At 46.8% G+C, this 18,810-nt stretch overlaps 1 protein-coding gene across 1 annotated transcript in view; it reads left to right on the forward strand.

The window, feature by feature from the left end:
* Positions 1–18,810, forward strand: part of MDGA1 (MAM domain containing glycosylphosphatidylinositol anchor 1) — a 140,390-nt gene that overhangs the window by 111,721 nt on the left and 9,859 nt on the right. The window contains exons 12-15 of the mRNA XM_059468942.1: positions 1,819–1,996; positions 3,052–3,075; positions 10,359–10,511; positions 11,692–11,826. Of these exons, the coding sequence (XP_059324925.1) occupies positions 1,819–1,996; positions 3,052–3,075; positions 10,359–10,511; positions 11,692–11,826 (490 nt within the window). The remainder of the gene's footprint in view (positions 1–1,818; positions 1,997–3,051; positions 3,076–10,358; positions 10,512–11,691; positions 11,827–18,810) is intronic.

Genomic DNA, 18,810 nt, shown 5'->3' on the forward strand with positions numbered 1-18,810 from the left:
CAGCTTAAGTCCCTGTCCCAGGGAGCCAGCTCTGCCACTGCTTGGCCAGAGCAATGGTGTGCAGGGCTGGCAGATGGAGCAATAGGAACACCAGCTGGGTCAGAACCCAGCTGGCATGTGTGCAGGTAGGGCCTTGTTGATATGAACAGATCCTGGCAGCATCCTGGTGCCTCTGGGAGCCTCTGCCCTGGTCCTGCCCGCTAGGACTGCTCCCTAGGGCAGCACCAAGCTGGGGGAAGGCACCAGGACAGCTCCCAGCTCTCTGCTCCAGCTTGCCTGGGAAGGAGGAGGAGAGTGCAGCAAGCAGTTCCTCAAGCAACTTACACCCTGATGTATGCAGGTACAAAAGTCTGGTTTCCTTTAGGTGCAATCTGTAAGGCAGGTGCAGAATTGTTTTTCACTGTGAGAACCACATGCAGCCACAGATTCCCAGGGACCAGTGCCTGCCCCTTCACTTGGGACCAGCATCCAAACTGTGGGCAGATCAAAGAGGTGAGTCAGTGAATCCTGACTGTGTTGGAAATGAATGGGGCTTTGGCACAGAAAGCTCTACAGTGGCGGCCATTTCTTCTGGGTTTGAACTTAGAGTTACATATGTGAGAGCTGGAGGCAGGCAGAGCAGGGATCGCATACACTTGTTTTTGAAAGCACCACATCAGCATTGCCCCCTGCCCTGCTTTGATAGTGGCCTTCACTTCTGCTGTGCCCTCACTCCATCTTCTTGGCCCACTGACACATTTGTTGTAAACCTTCCTCCATGCATCCCAATTCCAGTAATCCTGCAACTTCAGAGTTAATGATGAACACTGAGACTGCTGGGCAGGAGAACTGCTTTTGCTGTGGAAACTTCAGCCTAGAGGACATATCAGAGGCAAGGGAGAGCTTAGTTAACACTGGACTATGGAAAGTGCTGCCAATGGTCTTTTTCCCATCACCAGCATCCCCAGTAATGTGTCTTGCCACAAGGATCCAGGCACTGCACAGCGACAGGCAGGAAATTGTATCTTCACAATGCAATCCTCGTTCTTGTTCTTTCCCAGCCAAGCAAGCATGACCATGGCAGGGAAGCCTCGCTGACATGTAATTCATCATTTTTAGTGGTGGTGATTTTGATAACGATATTTTCCCTGTTGTTTTCTTGAAACTTCCCTGCTGCCTTAGCAAACTGAATAGTGTTTAGCTGGTATGGTTCAGCTAACATCATTCAGCCCCTTCCCATGGGAAACAGAGAAGGAGGGAGCCTGTGAGTGACCCCAGAGAGCCATCAACTTGAAATAGACCCCTTGCTCTGGTCTGTGGAGTTTCTCCAAGGATGGACCCTGTGGAAGGTTTCTGAGGCAGTGTGGTAGTAGATTGCTTGGCAGCAGTGAGACACCAAATGAAGTGCCACATGGCCCAGGCAGCAAATGAATGAATTCTGCAGCCGTGATTGTGAACTGAAGGGTATCTTGGTGCAATGCCATACTGTGTTTGCACAGAACCTGAGTGCACTAACAGGGGTGAATTGGGTTCATTTTCTCCCTCCTGAAACCATTGCTTCTGACACAAAGTTGGTTCAGGACCCGTAGTTCAAATTGTCCCTACAGTCCCTCCCTTGGAGGACACCAAGGCTTCCCTTCAGGGAGAACTCAGGCTCCTGATCTCTGTTCTGTACCAGGGATGGCAATTTTCAAACCAATACTGCATGAAGATCTCATGGGACAACTGGGTGCGTATCTGTGTAGAAAGAGGAGGAATAGGGTGTTAGATGATGGATACAATTGCTCAGGTTTTCAGTTTCAGGTTTTTCATAACACTATGGGTTTGTTTTCTGTGCAGCTGTCTCAGAGAAACACCATCCAGACCTTCATTCCTGTGAAGAAAATGGAGAAAGGCCTGCTGCTGGAGCACATCTTGCCCAACCTGAAAGTGCCTCAGAGCTATGAAGTTCGCCTGACGCCCATCACCAGCTTTGGGGCTGGAGACATGGCCGCCCGCATCATCCGGTACATGGAACGTAGGTGTCTCCTCCTCTGTCCTGCCTACAAGGGCAGGCCCAGCCTCAGGGGATGTGGGCATGCAGAGAGGTGCTCTTCTGTCACCCTTGGGTGGGGCTTTGTGCTCTGAGGAGTTCTGATGGCACAGAGCGATCGCATTCCGCTGTATTGTGGATGCTGCCATCAATGCAGAGCACTAGAGATCTCTGAAGGTCAGTCTCCACTCATCCTTCACTCAGCAGCTCTGACTCGCACTCTGCACCCTGTGGGCAGGAAATGCCCAAAACCCCAGTCAGGCCATGCTGCAGCTCCCTGTGGTACAGTGGCTTATAATACAAGATAGCCACTGGATGCTGCGTGTTAGCCACACTCCCATAAAAGTAAGAGAATTTCAGAAGAGTTGTTATTTCCAGAGCTGAATGTATGATTCTTGTCCTAACTAGTCACTCATAAAGCTGTAGCTCTGTCCAGTACCTTGAAAACCAGATTATCTCATTGGTATGCATTGACCATACTTCTCTTCCCATCATCCCAACTGCTCACAACTCTCTCTATTCCCACAACTCTATGACTCCTTTACTCTCCAACAGGAGTTTGGACCCTCTATTTCAGCAGAAAGTACAGATCCTTCTCCTGTTATGTTTGCTTGATTTCACACATCCCTCCTGTCCCATGGACTGACAGCATGTCTGGTGTCCCCAGCATACCTGTCCTGTCACTCTTCCACAGTGCATCAAACAGCTTTGATGTCCCGCTTAGATACCAAGCTTTGGTATCTAAGTGGGTGCTATCCCACTGGGTGCTTCAGAAGGAAACTGTTTGGGTTGCAGAAGGGTTTTCCTATGATCCCAAGATCACCCCTTTGGTGGGATTGTCTCAAGGTCTCTTGCTGCTTGAATCAGAGCATCCACATCTTTTTCCATCACCAAAACAGGCACCAGGCATTGCTTTCTCACAGGGATGCTGCCACGAGACTTGTGTATTTGTGACCTTTCTTGATGTGTTTATTTTATTTTCAGACTTTGATTATGATCTGTGCTTTTGTTTTGACTTGTTTTTCTATTTCTTTTTCCAGCAATCAACTATCCCAATCCAACAGGTAAGCAACAAGACCTTTGTGTTGATGCTTTGAATGTAATGTACTTTAGTCAAGTGCTCCAGCAGATCAGGCAAGACAAGCAGCTGGAATACACAGCTGACTCTGTCAAATCTTTTTTCCCCAAAAGAGCAAAAATTGTAACACTGAAGCTTCCAGTAAATATTGCCATTTGTTGTACCTTGAGTTATTGCCAGGAGATTTATGCCAGGGATATGCCTCTCACTCACACCTGATGTCTTTGTGATGGGGCAGACTGTGATCTTGAGCACCCACTCCCATGCCCCAGCACAAGCAATCTACTTCCATAAGCAGGTTACTAAATGTTCCCCAAAATATGTGTATTTAGGAGTATTCCCTATCCTCTTCTGATCAGGAATGATACCACTTGGTATCTCTGCAGGCTTGTATGGAGCAGTTTCCAGCTCAGATATCTGTTCTTGCAAACTCTTTGAAAACAGTCCCTTTCTTCCTCCCCGTCATTGTCATCACTGGTAACTTGCTTTTTTACCTTCTGGTTATTCCTGGCAAGATGCAGGTCCCTCTCTATTGAGCATCCAGGGTTCCCATTGATTTTAAAAGCTGAATACACAATGTCTAAGAACGATGTTCTTTAACACCAAGATGACAGTGCCCATTGAGCATAAAAGAGGAATTCTACCTTGCTCTGAGACCCCCAAAGTCTTCACTTTGATTATAGAATGCAAGCCCAGGCAAAGCTCTTGGGCAGAGATGGGCAGACTACTTGCTAGTGCTCCATGGAGAGCATGGGGCTGTTCCTCCATTTCCAGCTGCTGAGTCAGTATTCAGTGGTTTTATGTATTACTCTGGGTGTGGGTAAGTGCTGTTGCTGCACTGCAGGGTACCAGTAGAGAGGAAAAGCCAGGATTAGTGATGGCAGAATAGGGAGTTCTCTTGTTAAGGCAGCCACAAAGAGTTAATTCTTGCACGTTCACACTCTGAGGATGGTTTGATGAACCATACTCTGCCTGAGAGCTGGAGTTTCTTACAGAGTCAGAGGGATTTTGTGCCTCTAATTCCTGATTCCATTTGTTTTCTTATCCTCACTTCCTGATTTACTTTAAATATTCTCCATAGAAGACTCACTGGGATACACAGAGCATATTGCCAGGGACCTACTCTAGAATGTTTCTCTCAGTACTTGCAGGAGGAGGTAAGTATCCCAGCCCACAGGTGGAAGTGACAAAGTCTGGCCTTTTGCCACTTGCTTTTACACTGCATAAATCACTGGGAAACCCAGAGCAACTTCAGTCCTAATTGTGTCAGTCTCTTGGGGTCTTTGTAAATTGAGCCTTCAGATTGCCTGCCTGGGGTACCTTTGGCAGCCTTATTGAGTCCAGAACAGCTGCAGGAGATTTGCCTGTGGTGGAACACAACTCAGCCACTCATGTTTTTCATGCAGTAAACCCAACAGTTAGGATTTGTTCTTGATATAGATTGCCCAGCCTCTGGTGGCTCTTGGGACCTCTGGGCCACCTCTTGCCTGTGTGTTCACACCTTGAGACTGACTGCCTAAAATCAGACCTACCACACTTGCTCTCAGATATGCCCTTTCCTTTCAGACCTGCTGCCAGTGAAATATGAGCTCAAAAGCTTTTTGCTCTTTCTTTGGACCACAGCTGAGTTCCCCAACTCTTCATCCCAAAAACATGGAAATCCCTCCTGCTACCTCTTCTTTTCATACTTCCCCTGCTACGGTCACCCCCAGGGAAAAGTTCACAGTAGGCTGCTGAGCCAAATTCTGGGAGCAAACATTGAAAGCTCTGGAGTGAAAGGCAAAGATTAGATGATTAATGCCTCTGGCAGCCTGATCCAAGGGCATGCACAATGGTGATTAATTTACAAACTCTGAGAGTCACTTAATACAATTACTTCTTCATGCATTTTCTCTCTCAGCCTAATAAGATGTTAATAACATTGGGGCAGGCATGCATATGGCATGGCTACAGAGCCAGGTATTGGGTTAGAAAGGAAAAGCAAAGGAAGAACAGAGGAAGTGAACAAAAGACATTGGGAATTTCAAATATTTAGAGATTACCAGTAAGACTGGCTCTTAAAAATCAGCAAATCTGGTTCTAAAAAGCAGAATTTGTATTTTAAAAACTGCCTAAGAATTATCTGAATTCTAAGATATTACCTTAAGTTTCTCTTAGAATAAATGATTGGTTTAATGTCACGACCACATTCCAGTGCTGGGGAATCTGCTCTGCCCTTACCTCCTCTGTAATTTTTTTGGATATAGCGTTTGCTTTCTTTGGAGTGTTGCCCCACAAGCCATTCCAGCTCCTCCTCCCTGGAGTGTTTTGGTTTCCCTTGTTTTGTCAGATGCAACCTTATAACCTTGGTGATGATGTCATTAAGAAATATATGGGATTGCTGGTTTAATATTTGGTTGGCCAGCCTGTCTTGCCCTTTCAGAGCAGCAACACTGTTTCTCACATACCTGCAATCTGGTTTAGCTGTGTGTGGTGCTAAACCCATGATTTTGGGACCATGGACAGGTACAGTGGGTGGTGATCCATGGCAGATATTGGCTGTTGCAGATTAGCCTGGCTTGTTGCTTGCCATCTATTGCTGGTGTCTGGTCTCTGATAATGCTCAGAGTCCAGAGGAATCCAAGTTTGTTCAGGTGAGAACATGTGGGAATGAGATGTCAGCCTGTGTTTAGAGTTGGATTACTCGAGTTTGTGCCCATTCTTCAAGAATGTTTTGTAATGCAAAGGTTTAAAGAGGTGACAGTTTGTTGTGTCTTGGTGGTGGCAAATAGGATGACTTAACCAGTTACAGCATTGTGAAGCTTTCTCCCATTATTGGTTATAGAATCCCTAGAAAATTGCAATGGGAGAGACTGTTAAATATTCTTTCTTAGATCATGACATACTTTGAGGTCTCAATATAGTTCTCATTGTCTTCAATTTCTAGATGGGGAAACTGATGTCCAAAAAATGATAGCCTGTGGGTCACACAGCAGGTCTGCAACAGAGCTGGGGCTCAGACCATGGTCCTTTATGCCCCAAGCCAGTGCCAGTTGTCACACCACAGCTAAATGATGAAGGCAATTTTATTCAAGTGCACTCCAACTGCTATTCACCCATAGTCTGCTGCTAGAATAGGAGTATTATTTTTTGCATTCATCTGGCAGCCAGAATTTCAGAACCAGGGATGGCTTTCCCTTAAGGACTTGAAAGGAAAACCTCCAATATGTTTCTCAAGAAGGCAAAGCAACAAGAAATGCTAATAGCCACAGCAGAGGGTCTCTCCCCTGGGAATGCATGAAGGTATCTGTAACTGAGAGCAAACATCTCTGCACTCTGAGCTGCCATCACTGCAAAGCCTGCCAAGGAAATCTGTGTGGTGAAGACAGCACTAAATCCAGATTTTGAGGAGCCAGCTCCCCTGCCACCTCCACCTTAGTTGTTACAATCCAGATAGCAACTTTTGTGTTCAGTATTTAAATCCACTGCTTAAATTTTAAACAGGAAGCTTCATTTACTCCTTGAGGATGAATCAGGATCCCTGGCAAATGGCAAAAGTCTTCAAGAAGGCTTGCATCACACAGTCAAGGTCAAAAGTCAGATCACCTCTGTGGTCTCTGAGGTACAGCAAGTGATATAAAGATTTTTTTCTTGGCTGGATCTGCCAGGTTTGTCCTAGTGAACCTTGTTGATAACCACCAAGAGGTGACATGCTGACAGTGTCCCAAACCACACTGAACACTTCCTAGTTATTCATGGCACCTCCATTGTAGCTCAGAGAAACCACAGAGCTTTGCTTTCCTGTGGCTTGTTTTATACCAAAGGACCGGGAGTCAGAGCACTTGGATTCTGTTTCCAGCTTAGGCACTGCCTGCTGTGACCTTAAATGTGTCTCCCTATACTTTGTGCATCTATTTCCCCCATGTAATGCAGAAGTTACATAGAAAGAGGTATTACTATGCCACAGAGAAATTAAGAAGCGTTGTTCATTGGTTGTTCAAAGTACCTTAGCTCCCAAGCTAAGCAGAGGCGATGTGCTGGAGGTTCAAACTCCTGCACAGCAAGTGGTGTTGCACATTAGATGGATCATGTTGTTGATTAAGCATTGCTTGATCTGTGGGGCTCGGGTCTCTTCTCTATTTTATGTGCTCTGCTAGGAGCATTGCCTTCTGGAAGGACCTGCATTGGAGTGAGAAGATAAAATGCACTCAGGGCCCTATTTGGATGTTAGAAGAGCTGTCTATAGACTTTTGAGTCAACTTCTCTGAGCAGTCTCATCCCACGTGTGTGGCTTCTTAAAAATGAAGGCACAGGAGTCCACCACAGTCCACAGGCTGGCACAACCAGGCCTTGGGGCTAAAATTGGAATGCTGTCCTCAGGTCCTCTTGTCTTGCAGAGCTCTCTCTGATACCCACCTGAGCTTGTGCTTTCTCCTTAATCTGCCTTTCCTTTGATTTCTGCGCCTCCTCATTTGTGGTTTGTTCCCTCTCAATCTGTTGCCTGGCTGACCTCTGTGTTACAGCTTCCAACTCTGCTTTCCACCTGATATTCCCTGTTAAGGTAATTCTGTGTTGGAGAACGATGTCATCTTTCTTTGGAAGTCTGTGTTCTCAGCAGGGTCAGAGGTGCAAACCGCCCTGGAGCTTTTGCAAAAGGACAGTCATTGTGGATCCTGATGTGTGAGATAATGCCATTCTGAGAGAAAATGTGTCTCTTGTAACTGCAGCTGGCAACCCAGGAACTGGAGTCATGCAGATGTTTTTGGTGCAGTGGAGAGAACCCGAGGGTATTACACCACCCAGCAACATCAGCAAGCTTGTGGGCTCCAGCATCTCAGCCAAAACAGCTGAGGAAGACCCCTAGGAGCTGCCTTCTGACTCTTTTCTCCTTCCATCTCTTTGTTCTGGGAATAAAGGAGGCCCCCACATGGTTAGCCTGTCTCAGACCCAGCAAGCATCTGCCCTGTCCTCTGCTCCCTCTCCTCCAGCTCCAGATGCCATTCGGCCCCCTGTCTTAGGCACTGCAGAGCAGTGGCTAATTTGGATTTGGATGCTAATTAGAAATGAGCAGATTGAGTGGAAAGCATTTAGCCAGGGTTAATCAGCAGTTAAGTGGCCAGCCCAGACAAGCTCCCGGTGGCTGTGCTCAGCCCAGAGGAATGGGCATGCAGCATTTCCTGCTGAGTTTACTGAAAACCCAGCTGCCCTGGTCTGTGAAACAGCCCCTTGGCTTGCCTCACATTGTCCAGCCTGTGCTGGCAAAGACATTTCTGCAGGTTAACTCAGGGGGCTGCATCCTCTTTTCTCACTGCTTGGATGGGATGCTGGAAAGAGACGGGCAGGAAGGGGAACCCAGTTCCCTACCACAGGGGTGTGCAGACCTTTGATGTCCATTTGGATTACAGTCATTTTCATTTCCAAATGGGAGGGGATGGGGAGGGTGCTAGCCACCAGAAGGTGCAGCATCTCATAGTCAAGATTCTGTTCATTTCATGAGTAGTCTCTTCTCTGGTACAAGAGAACAGATTTTGTTGTGTATGGTAGATGTGTGAAGCTCCTGCCATCACATTGTGCTGCTTCTGGAGTTTTTGGCCCTGGTATTGCAGAAAACTTCCCTTGTGTGTCCCATCCTTGGCACTCAGCCCATAGGTTAAGGACCCTGCTCTGTCCAACATGTCCTGCCAGAGCCATGCATGCTAGGAGAAAAAGCCTCCTGCCCAGGAACCAGAGCAAGGCACCACTGAAGATATAAGAATGAAGGAGCCCCCAGAGGCATTTGGGCTTCTCTTCATCTAGGCATGATAAATGATAGCAGGAGGTAAACCCCCAGAAGTTGAGTCTTGCACCAGCATGCCATGGATGTGGTTCCTAGCACATTCCAAGCCCTCATGGAGAGCCTTGTTTTCCTTTGTGTATGTGTTCTTTCATGGCTTTATCTTTCAGTTTCATAGCACACCTTCTTGCTCTTACTTAAAAGCAGCAATTAAAAATATCTGTGATTGCTGTATCTACATCACTCACAAGGTCCAAGATCCCACTTCCAGTTCATTCTCCAGCTTTGGTTTCTGCCCTTTCAAAACACACAGCAGTTTTCACATTGGTTCTTGGACCTGTTTTCTCTTTTTTTTTTTTTTGCCTGTTTTATCCATCCCTCTCCTATTGTGTCAGCAGTGTAAAGCAGGTTCTTGACCTTTGCATTTGTGACACAAAACTACCTTTTTAACACAAAGGTTACAATCTTCAGCCTGGTCATGTCCAATTCATTCCAATCTCTGCAAGTCCATATTGGGTTATGTCTATGCACGAGATTTTTCATCTGTCTTACAATATTGCTGTAGGGTGTAAAAGTCTTGTGGCAGCAATAAAAGTGAGCCCTATTGCACATATGGTTGATCCTACATAAAAATCTTTTACCTACGTGTTTTATTTTGTTAGGGGAACCAGCATAAGCTGCAAAATCAAATGTGCTTTTTAGCTGGTATAAATTAGATGTACTCTGGCTAAATGACACGTTTGTCATGCTGAGCTGACCTCTTCTCAACAGCTGATTTTTTTTCATGTGTGTCATAGTTTAGTTAAATATATAGCCTGAAGGGAGGTCATCTGCTGCTACTTTTTCTTCTCTCCTGGGGAAATTATTCTACCATCAAGTTGTTCTGATATAAAAGCCCTTGTAGCCAGTTTGCCTTTCGTGATCTTTTTACCTTCCTCTACATTTGCCCCTTCGGATCTCTCAGAGAATCTCTTTAGCCATAATAGCTTTTTTCCATTTTGTCAGACCATCACATTTATCAGGCTGGATTAACACTTCTGTAGTAACACTGATCACTGGTGTATTATGGGCAGTAATAGGAAAAGGGGGAACATTTTTAAATAAAAGAGGGGACATTTAGATTAGATTTTAAAAGTAAATTCCTTACTTAGAGAATGATGAGGCACTGGAACAGGCTGCCCAGAGATGTTATGGGTGCCTCATCTGTAGAAGTGTTCTAGGTCAGGTTGAATGGGGCCCTGGGAAACCTGATCTAGTGAACGGCATCCCTGCCCATGGCAATGGGTTGGGAACTGAATGGACTTTGAGGCTGCTTCCAACTCAACCCATTCTGTGATTTCTGTGATTTCTATGATGCCTTCCTTTTCAGCCTCCTCCTGAGGCCAGGGGCTGCCCATCTGCCCTGGCTTGACACAGAGCCTCAGTGGCGGCACAGCGCTGCTGTGAGCACCCAGGCAGCCTGGGGAGGGTGTTGGAAAAGCAGCAGCTGAGCAGCCCTTCCCTTCCCATCCCCGCAGATAACACCTGCCGCTTTGAGGACGAGAAGATCTGCGGCTTCGTGCAGGACAAGATGGACAACTTTGACTGGACACGGCAGAACGCGCTGACGCAGAACCCCAAGCGCACCGTCAACACGGGGCCCCCCACGGACATCAGCGGCACGCCCGAGGGTCAGCACACGGCTGGGCTTCCTTCGGCTTGGCAGGGAGGGGAGGTGCACACCATCTCCTGTCAGGAGCCTCCCAGCTTTGGGAGAAAGCTGATCTGCTTTCTGCTTCACATGGGGTGCAGGGAGCAGGCAGTTAATTTGCATGTTGCTGATTGGAATTAAACACCCAATTAAAACACCCACAACTTTGTTGAAGGGAATAGTGTGAGCATTAGTTCTTGTTGTCAGCTAATTGCCTGATGCCTAATGCTCTTGCACTGTTTGATGCTTGTTTTGAAGAAAAACATCGATAAACAACTAGGAGAATATCTCTAACACCTAGAAATGGCCCTGTAGGTTTTAGCGAGCTGTTTCCTTGAAGAAATTTTCAGGGATGCAAACAGATCTCCTTAGTACCAAGTACAGAAGCATTGAGAGCCCAGACAGGAGCTGCCTATGGGGCAGGAGGAAGCTTCACCTATAGCTGGAGGAGACTGGTGTTATGTATTGCTCACCTTAGCTGTGTGTGGAGCATATGCTCCCCATTTAAGTGGATACCACGTCCCTCTTTCTGTAATAAGAAAAGTAAATTTGTATGCAAACACCTGTCTTTGAACCCAGAAAAAAAATGGGAAACATCCAATGGCCTGCTAAGGAAATGGTTTCTCCCATTAGTGTTCAGTACACCCAACCTGACTGAGCATTGAAAATGCTGTTAACAAATTAAATGGCTAATCTCTTCCTCCCTGGGCTGTTAACAATTGCTTTGGTATTGTTCTCTTTAGACAACAATACTGTTCAGGCTAGACGTACCAAACCCTCTCTCCCTCTACTTGAGGCAGAGAAATTAGTCTGGAATGGTTTCTCTTTCTGGTGTTCTCCTTGCACAGTGCAGCCAGCTCTGGGGCTCTTTGTCCACCCAGACAGATGTGCAGGGGTTCACCTGCTACGTGTGCCCACAGCAGGTCTGCAGATGCCTGTCTCTCCCGTGCTTCCCTAAATACTGTCAGGGCAGGGAGGCACTGGGGGTATCCTGCAAGTGTCCCTGGCTGGGACCACAGTGGGTGCCGAGCAGGTGGGCACAGCAAGGCCGTGTCTCCCAGAGGAGGGGTGGTCTCCCAGCCACATTGGCATCCCATCATTTGGAGGAAGGGACACCCAGTGCCTGCTGCCTTTGCCCACCTTTCCCTCTCATTCTGCAGGTTATTACATGTTCATCGAGGCGTCCCGGCCCCGGGTGACAGGAGACAAAGCCCGGCTCATCAGCCCCCTGTACAACATCACTGCCAAGTATTACTGCGTCTCCTTCTACTACCACATGTACGGGAAGCACATTGGTGAGTCCCCTCTGGGCAAGGGTCAGCTGAGCCTCATGTGGGCTCTTGGGGAACATCTCCAGCCTCTTGCTCCAGCAGCTGTGCCTGTGACTAGCAATTCCAGAGGGTGGGAGTCCTACTCCAGTGCTCCAAGCAGCAGGGTGGGCTGCTGCGCTCAAATATTGTCCCATAGCCCAGCAGTGTCAGGGCTGTGAGGCTGTCACAGCCTGTCCTTGGGGCAGCACCTTACAGTCAGTCTGTCCATTGGACAGGAGAAGAGGGTGAAGGGGCTTTGTGAACCAGAGAGCTCTGGGGTGGCCACAGCTACCCCGGGTTGTGCAGGATGTGTGTTCCCCTAGCCGGGTCAGGGGCTGCCTGCTCTGCCTGGCTCCTGCAGGCCTCAAGTGCAGCGAGCACCACAGAAACGCCTGGCACACTAATGAGTTTCCATATCCAGTCAAGGAGCAACTGCTAATTCGTCACCTCTTGATTATAATTTCATTAATTTGAATAATAGATGCACTCTTCGCACAGCACACAGGGTTATTAATCACCTGCTGGACTAGAGCCTGACTGCAAAATCAGGGCCCATGCAGGAATGTGTCCACCCTTCAATAAGCGGGGTTAATTAACCTCTCTCTGCTCAGCACTGCAGATGTCTTTGGGAGGGAACATGCTGCTGAGTCTGGCCACATCTCTGTGCACATGTGGCACAGCTGAGAGGTTAAACTGCAAAATCTGGGCAAGGCTGGAACCTTGACACCATGAGTGTCGGGGCTAGGAGCTGGGCTGCAGTTCACTAAGCAGGTCTCCATCTGTGTCTGTGTTTTGAGGGCTCATATCTGCTCTCTGCACTTGGAATTGGGCTAGGTCAGAGGTGTTTTCACACACCTGGATTCCCCCTGGAGACAGGCTGCTCCATGTTGTAGTCATGCCATCAGTGGCAGCTTGCTCAGGCAGAGCACTGTCAGTGTTGGCTCACACCAGATTTTCCTGGAGCTGCTGGTCCTGCTTGGCTGACAGAGTCCAGCTGCTAATGCTGGCTGGCAAACTCAAGTGTTCCCTGCAGCTGGACCTTATGGCAAGTCAGCTCTGCTGCCTAATTCCTGCTTGTCTTCTCCTGGAGCCTGGGAAAGGGGTCTCATTCTTTGATGAAGAGTGGCCCAGACTGGTGGGAGATTGGCAAAAAAAAAAAGATGTGGGGAGAGGAGGCCTCTCTTGCTTTTTTTCTTGTGTCAGATTTCCACATTCATTTCACAGGTGAAGTAAAAGGTCATCAACATTTTCTTGATTTTGGAAAAGAGCTTGATTTAACAGTTCTTTTGTGGTGGTCTGTCTGGAGATGGGGTGGACTGGACTTACTAATTTGCTCTACCCACAAATTACCCAAAAGTGATGGTGACTCCTGAGACCTAAGAAAGCTTCTAAGTGCCATTTTCTGTTCCTCAGCTTCAGACACCTTTTATATCTTTTGGCTTTTCCCTTCATACCCAATGATATAGGCCCTGTTTGATCCCTGTTTTTCCTCTTGTTGTACAAAGACTGATAAATTTCTGTGAGGTGGATAGACTCCTTAATGCCATATGATTTCCATGGTGGGTGCTGCTGAGCTGAGAGCAAATTTTAAAATCAGACTGACTGATTAGACAGAGATTGAAAGAGAATGAAATGAGAAAAAAAGTTCTTTTTCTCTGTGAAATATATGACTTGGTCCAGCAAACCCACCATCTATCTGCCTGCCAATTGAAGCTCAGTGCCTTGATACCAGGCTTGATGCCCTTATTGGCTGATGCCTTATTGGCTGAGAGAACTCTTAGGGCAAAACAAGTTTATTCAGCTCTTCTTCTTCAGCCCTGGGTTAGAGGGGGGTATAGGACTCAGTAGGACCTCCCCTGTCCTAGGAGGGGGAGAGGAGACAGACCCTGCCCTCCCATCCATCTCACATGTGCAACAATGTGAAGGCACAGGTGGGGTTGCTACAGTCCTGAGCCATGTCTTGCTTCCCATAGACCCGGCTGTCCCTTGTGCAGTCACAGCCACAGCCCCTGGCTCACTAGTGCCAGCACAGTCCTGCCAAGCCAGGTGCCAGCAAGAGTGTATCAGATTGCTCCTGTCAGCAGAGAATGCCAGGAAGAGGGTGTCTCCCATCCCAAGCCTCTTCCAGCAGCTCTGGCTCCATCGTGGAGCAAACTGAAGCTCTGTCGCTACAAAAAGTAGCCGTATAAAATCTCGACGTTTATTTATTTTTTTTAATAACTCTTTTATTACCTTTTTTTCCCCCCACTACAGAACTTGAAAGCTGCTTTACTCTCACAATTTGACTATAAAATATCCGTAGCCATCTAGGCAAATGTTCCCTGGGAGAGTTCCCAGACACTACTCGTTTATAATAGATATGACGAAAGAGAGAAACAGAATACAAATGCACCGGTTGTAGCCATGATATAAAATATTCAGTGACTCGCAGAGTAGGATGCTGTAGAATATCTCTCAGCTGATGAGAGAGCAGGATGAAGGGGAGCTCCCTGGAGGCAGTCCCCGTTCTTCTGAAGTTATTTGGTCATCTGTTTTTCTTCCTCTGGCCTCCTCTGTAGCAAGCATTCACATTGCCCTATGATCCTGCCAGCACCAACACAAAAATCAGGGAGAGGAGAAGAAAAGAAATCCCATTTCCACCAGGCATTCAAGAGCAAGAGTGTCTTACTTGCAGCTGGTGAGGAAATGTCAAATGAGGCTCAGTTGGTTGGAGCCTGGTGCTAATGATGCCATAGTCGTGGCATCAATCCCTGTGTGGGCCATTCATTTAGGAGTTGGGCTTAATGATCTTTGTGGGTCTCTTCCCACTCAGAATGTTCTGTGTTCTGTGTTTCTGAGGAATTGCTTGCTTTCTTCAGGAGAGGAAACTAGCCATGGCAGCTAGCAAGTATTTGCCAAGTTCAAAAATCCTCTTTGTCAGGTTGGCTGGAAGCAAATCCTCAAGTCCTTGCTTCAGCCATCAGACTCCTCTTCCTCCCTTCCCGGGGGCTGCCTCAGAGGGGGATGCTTTAATAGGACAGTTTTCCTGACAGACTAGTTCCACCACAGTCCCCTGCCACCTTTCTTTCATGCCTCCTAACTCAGTGATAGCCAGGTTATGATCTGTGCAGCCTCCTGCTCACTCATGGATGCTGCTGCAAGCAAGAGGTGTCTTCATGGTCAGCTCACAGTGTGAAGGTTGCTGAGAAAGACATGGAAATTTCAGCCACTGAATGGAGAGTTAAGGGTGTGATTGTTCCAGTGCTGACACAGACCTTACCTAACCACCCCAGCTAAGTCTGGTCTGTGTATAATCTGGATGGGAACCTTCCAATAAAATTATAAAGTTCTCATTGCTTTCTACAGCTTCTTGAGGAAGGAAAGGAGGTGAAAAGTGCCAGTCTGTGAATGCCATGACAGGATGCATGGGAATGGTTCAAAGCTGCATCAGGGGAGGATCAAATTTATTTTTTGAAAGGGTCGTGAGACACTGTAATGGGCTTCCTAGAGAGGTGATCCAAGTGGTCAGGTGGTTGTAGGTCCTTTTCAATTTTTCTTTCTTTTCATTTCCCTTTTCTTTTTTTTCTCTTCTACTCTATTCTAAGATCCCATGAGGAACAGTGCTGGGGACTGATTGAGAAGGATTTTGATTCTGAATCACTGGAAACAATGAGACCTGATCAGATTGCTTGCTGCAGCATCTGAGCTCAAGAAAGCCGTGGCTGTTTCACAGAGGGAATTGTGTTGTGGGCGGGCCACTTACACAGGCAGTGCCACCACTGAAGCCCTCCTGCTGAGGAGGAATCACAGGTCTGGAAGGCCTGCCAAACTGAATTGCTTCTTTACTTCTTCAGCTCAGATCAGACAATCAGTGCAAAGTGTGTCTAATAGGCCGTGGTGGATGATCACACGTAGGAGCCAGTGGGTGCCATGTGGCTTGTTTCTGACAAGTCATGTTAGCCAGAGCTGTCAGGTCACACAGATTGAGAGGTACCAGTTCTGTCATTGAAAAAGCAGCTTGAACCACAAAGGCATCATTTTTGTGAGATTCACCACCATAGGTCCCACGTTCCTACCCAAACTTTGTTTATAAACACAGCACCCTGTCACTGCACAGTAATGCAGGTGGCACTCTGGAGGCAGCTGTGTTCTTTTGGATACATGAAGTTTGCCTTACATAGAAATATAGAAATATAGAAGTTTGCCTTATATAGAAATGTGTCATTCATTAAATCCATGCCATTATCTCAATACAATTACTCTACACAATAGGGATTACATCACTGGATTGATTGAGGAGAGGCTGATTTTCCTCACGAGTATGATTCACTTCCCTCTAGGCTCTTGAAAACAAGTTGCAGTTAGAGTTAAGTGAAGAGTTTGTAATGAAAAAGTGCATTCAGTTTTTTTAATGCTCATCCTTTTTCCACTTACTCAGATGTGGTTTTGGCCATTGATAAATTCCTATTTGACTAATGATCTATAAGAGATCCAGCACCTTCCTGTGGGCTGTGGTATGGACACTTTGGAAGGATTGTGGTCTCTTTTAGTAGTATTTGCATGGGTTTTTTGGGAGGTTACTCAAATACCATGATCATGAGCAAGGATTGTAAATACCCAGCAAGAAGACCATGTATTTGTAAAGTGTCATTCAGCCTCTGTAAGTTCAATGCAGTGACTCTGAAGCGAAGACAGATGAAGTCATTGTTTCTCTAAAGAATTCTGTGAATTTTGGATTAAAGGCATGGATTTAAAGATTATTGAGACCCAATAGCACTGATACATCATCTAATCAAACTTCCTGCATAACCAAGGCCAGAGAATTCTCTTCACTTACTTTTGCTGGAGCCCAGTAAATACTATGTGTCTATACCTTCAGTAGATGTTTACTTACAAAGAGCACCAATATTTGATATGTAGGATTGGATCATCCCTAAGCCAAAGAGTTTAACATCTAAAGAAGAAGACATGGAGGTGAAGGAAAGGTGTTCAGATGTGGATTGGCTACATGTAATTTTCATTCCACAAACATTGTGTCTTCATGTTGATGCAGGCATTCTGTTTAGTACCTTGAATGTGGGTTCACTGATCCCTGCCTTTCCTTGTCCCTCACTAAAAGGGTATCACTGAATCAAGTTCCCAGCGCAGAGAGGCACTGAAATGTTACTTTCTTCAAAAACCCTCCTCTGTCTTACCAGTTGAATGTCTGACTACTTTCCTGCTGCAGACTTTGTTGGGAAGGTTGCTGGAGCACAGATTGCTGGCACCCATTCATTTGCAGCTGCCCTGAATCCCCACAGATTTTCTTTGCCCCTGATCACCTGATTGGAGACAGTTATTCCTCTGATGGACATTTGCTGTGATCCCCCTTCTCTTCATTCAGCAGAACATCTTTCCATTCAGACTTCAATCACAGCAGCAGCCTTGTGCAAAGCTGAGGAGCTGTAAGGATACACTGCAACCTGATCATCTCCTGAGACATCAGGTGTTGCATCAATTATTCAGACTCTGAAATTGATATATACAAAACTTAACACACCCTGAAGAGGAAACAGGAGCTCTCAGAGCATATCCAGCTACTTCTTCAGCACTCCCTTGTCACTCTTCTATTCTCTCCACAGACCATTATTATTTCACTGTTGGTCATTGCAGGTGCACATCTGGACACTCTCCTGGGTGTTCTGACAGGAGAAAGGCTATGGGGACAGAGTGCAAACCATGATACCCTACTTGTGCATCCATCCCTATCTGTACTTGAACTTCAGCCAGATGTGATTTTGTAATGTATGGAAATGCAGCCCAGAAAATCAAAGAAATGCTCAACAAGTGTCAGTCATCACCATCACTTCTAGGAGTGACTTTGTCTCCCAAAGAGAGCTCTGCAAGGATGACAGGCACCCCAACACTTGAAGGAGTTTGCAGTTGCAGGTTTGGAGTCTCACTGTCTCAGCTAGTTGCCTTGGAGTTTTGTGGTGCAAAACCACAGGGCATGAAGTGGGGAAAGTCTCTTGCTACAATGCATCCTATAATGCATCCCAGCTCAAAGCTGGGAGCTCAAAGCTGGGAGCGCAGCCTGTTCTAACAAACAGCCTTCCTGCAGCAAATCACTTTCAAGGCCTGAACCATTCATCCTCTCACATCTCCCTGGGTCAGGCAGAGGATGAGACCAGAGAACAGCTTTTGAGTGGTGTCCTCAGTTCAGCAGGAAGAAATGTGATCTCAGCTGCTCCTTCCTGCTGTCTCACTGGCTTCAGCATTGCAGTAAAACAGCCCGTCTGCTCCAAGCCCTGCAGCCCTGCAGCTGCTGTGCTTGGCTCCCAAGACTGAGACAGCACAGACAGGGTGATGATGGGGAAATAGGGAAATTGTTAATAGGGATAGAGAGGAGACAGGCAAAATTTTCCTCAGCATAAGTACATCAGTGTCTGCAGGCGTTTTGTCAGCAGCCCTTTCACACACATCTTTTGTATTTTGGGCGTTTGGGAGGCTCCCTCCTTTCTTGCTGAGGTCTTTGCAAAGCCTGTCCTCAGAAGGGAGACAGGCAGAGTCCCCTGTCTGGCTGTTGTGCTCTTTTAAACCTGGCAGTGTCTATGAAGCAGACTTTGTTTCAGCTCGTTGGAGAGTGTTGAGCACAGTGCGTGCTCTCAGCCTGAGAGCTGAGCGCATGAATTCCGCAAAGGACCCAGCTGTCTCTGGTCCCAAAGATCAAAGGGCCCCTTATCAAAGCTGGGAGGAGAGAGAGCATTGCCTGAAGGCATCTGGGCATGTCATGAAACAGAGGGTGAACAAGGAGCAAACAGACCTCACAAATGCACTATGGTTCACTCTGTTTTTTGAGTCTACAAAATTGGTGGGAAAAGTTGCCTATACATGAACTCCTTCTTGCTAGGTTTATCTGTCTTGGTTTGAAAAGGCAGATGTCTGCCAAGGAAGGCAGGAGCTCTCTTGAATTGGAAAATGTAAACCCCCTCCCTCCTAATTATTACAATT

The sequence above is a fragment of the Ammospiza nelsoni genome, chromosome 3 (assembly GCF_027579445.1).
Source record: "Ammospiza nelsoni isolate bAmmNel1 chromosome 3, bAmmNel1.pri, whole genome shotgun sequence".
NCBI classification, from domain to species: Eukaryota; Metazoa; Chordata; class Aves; order Passeriformes; family Passerellidae; genus Ammospiza; species Ammospiza nelsoni.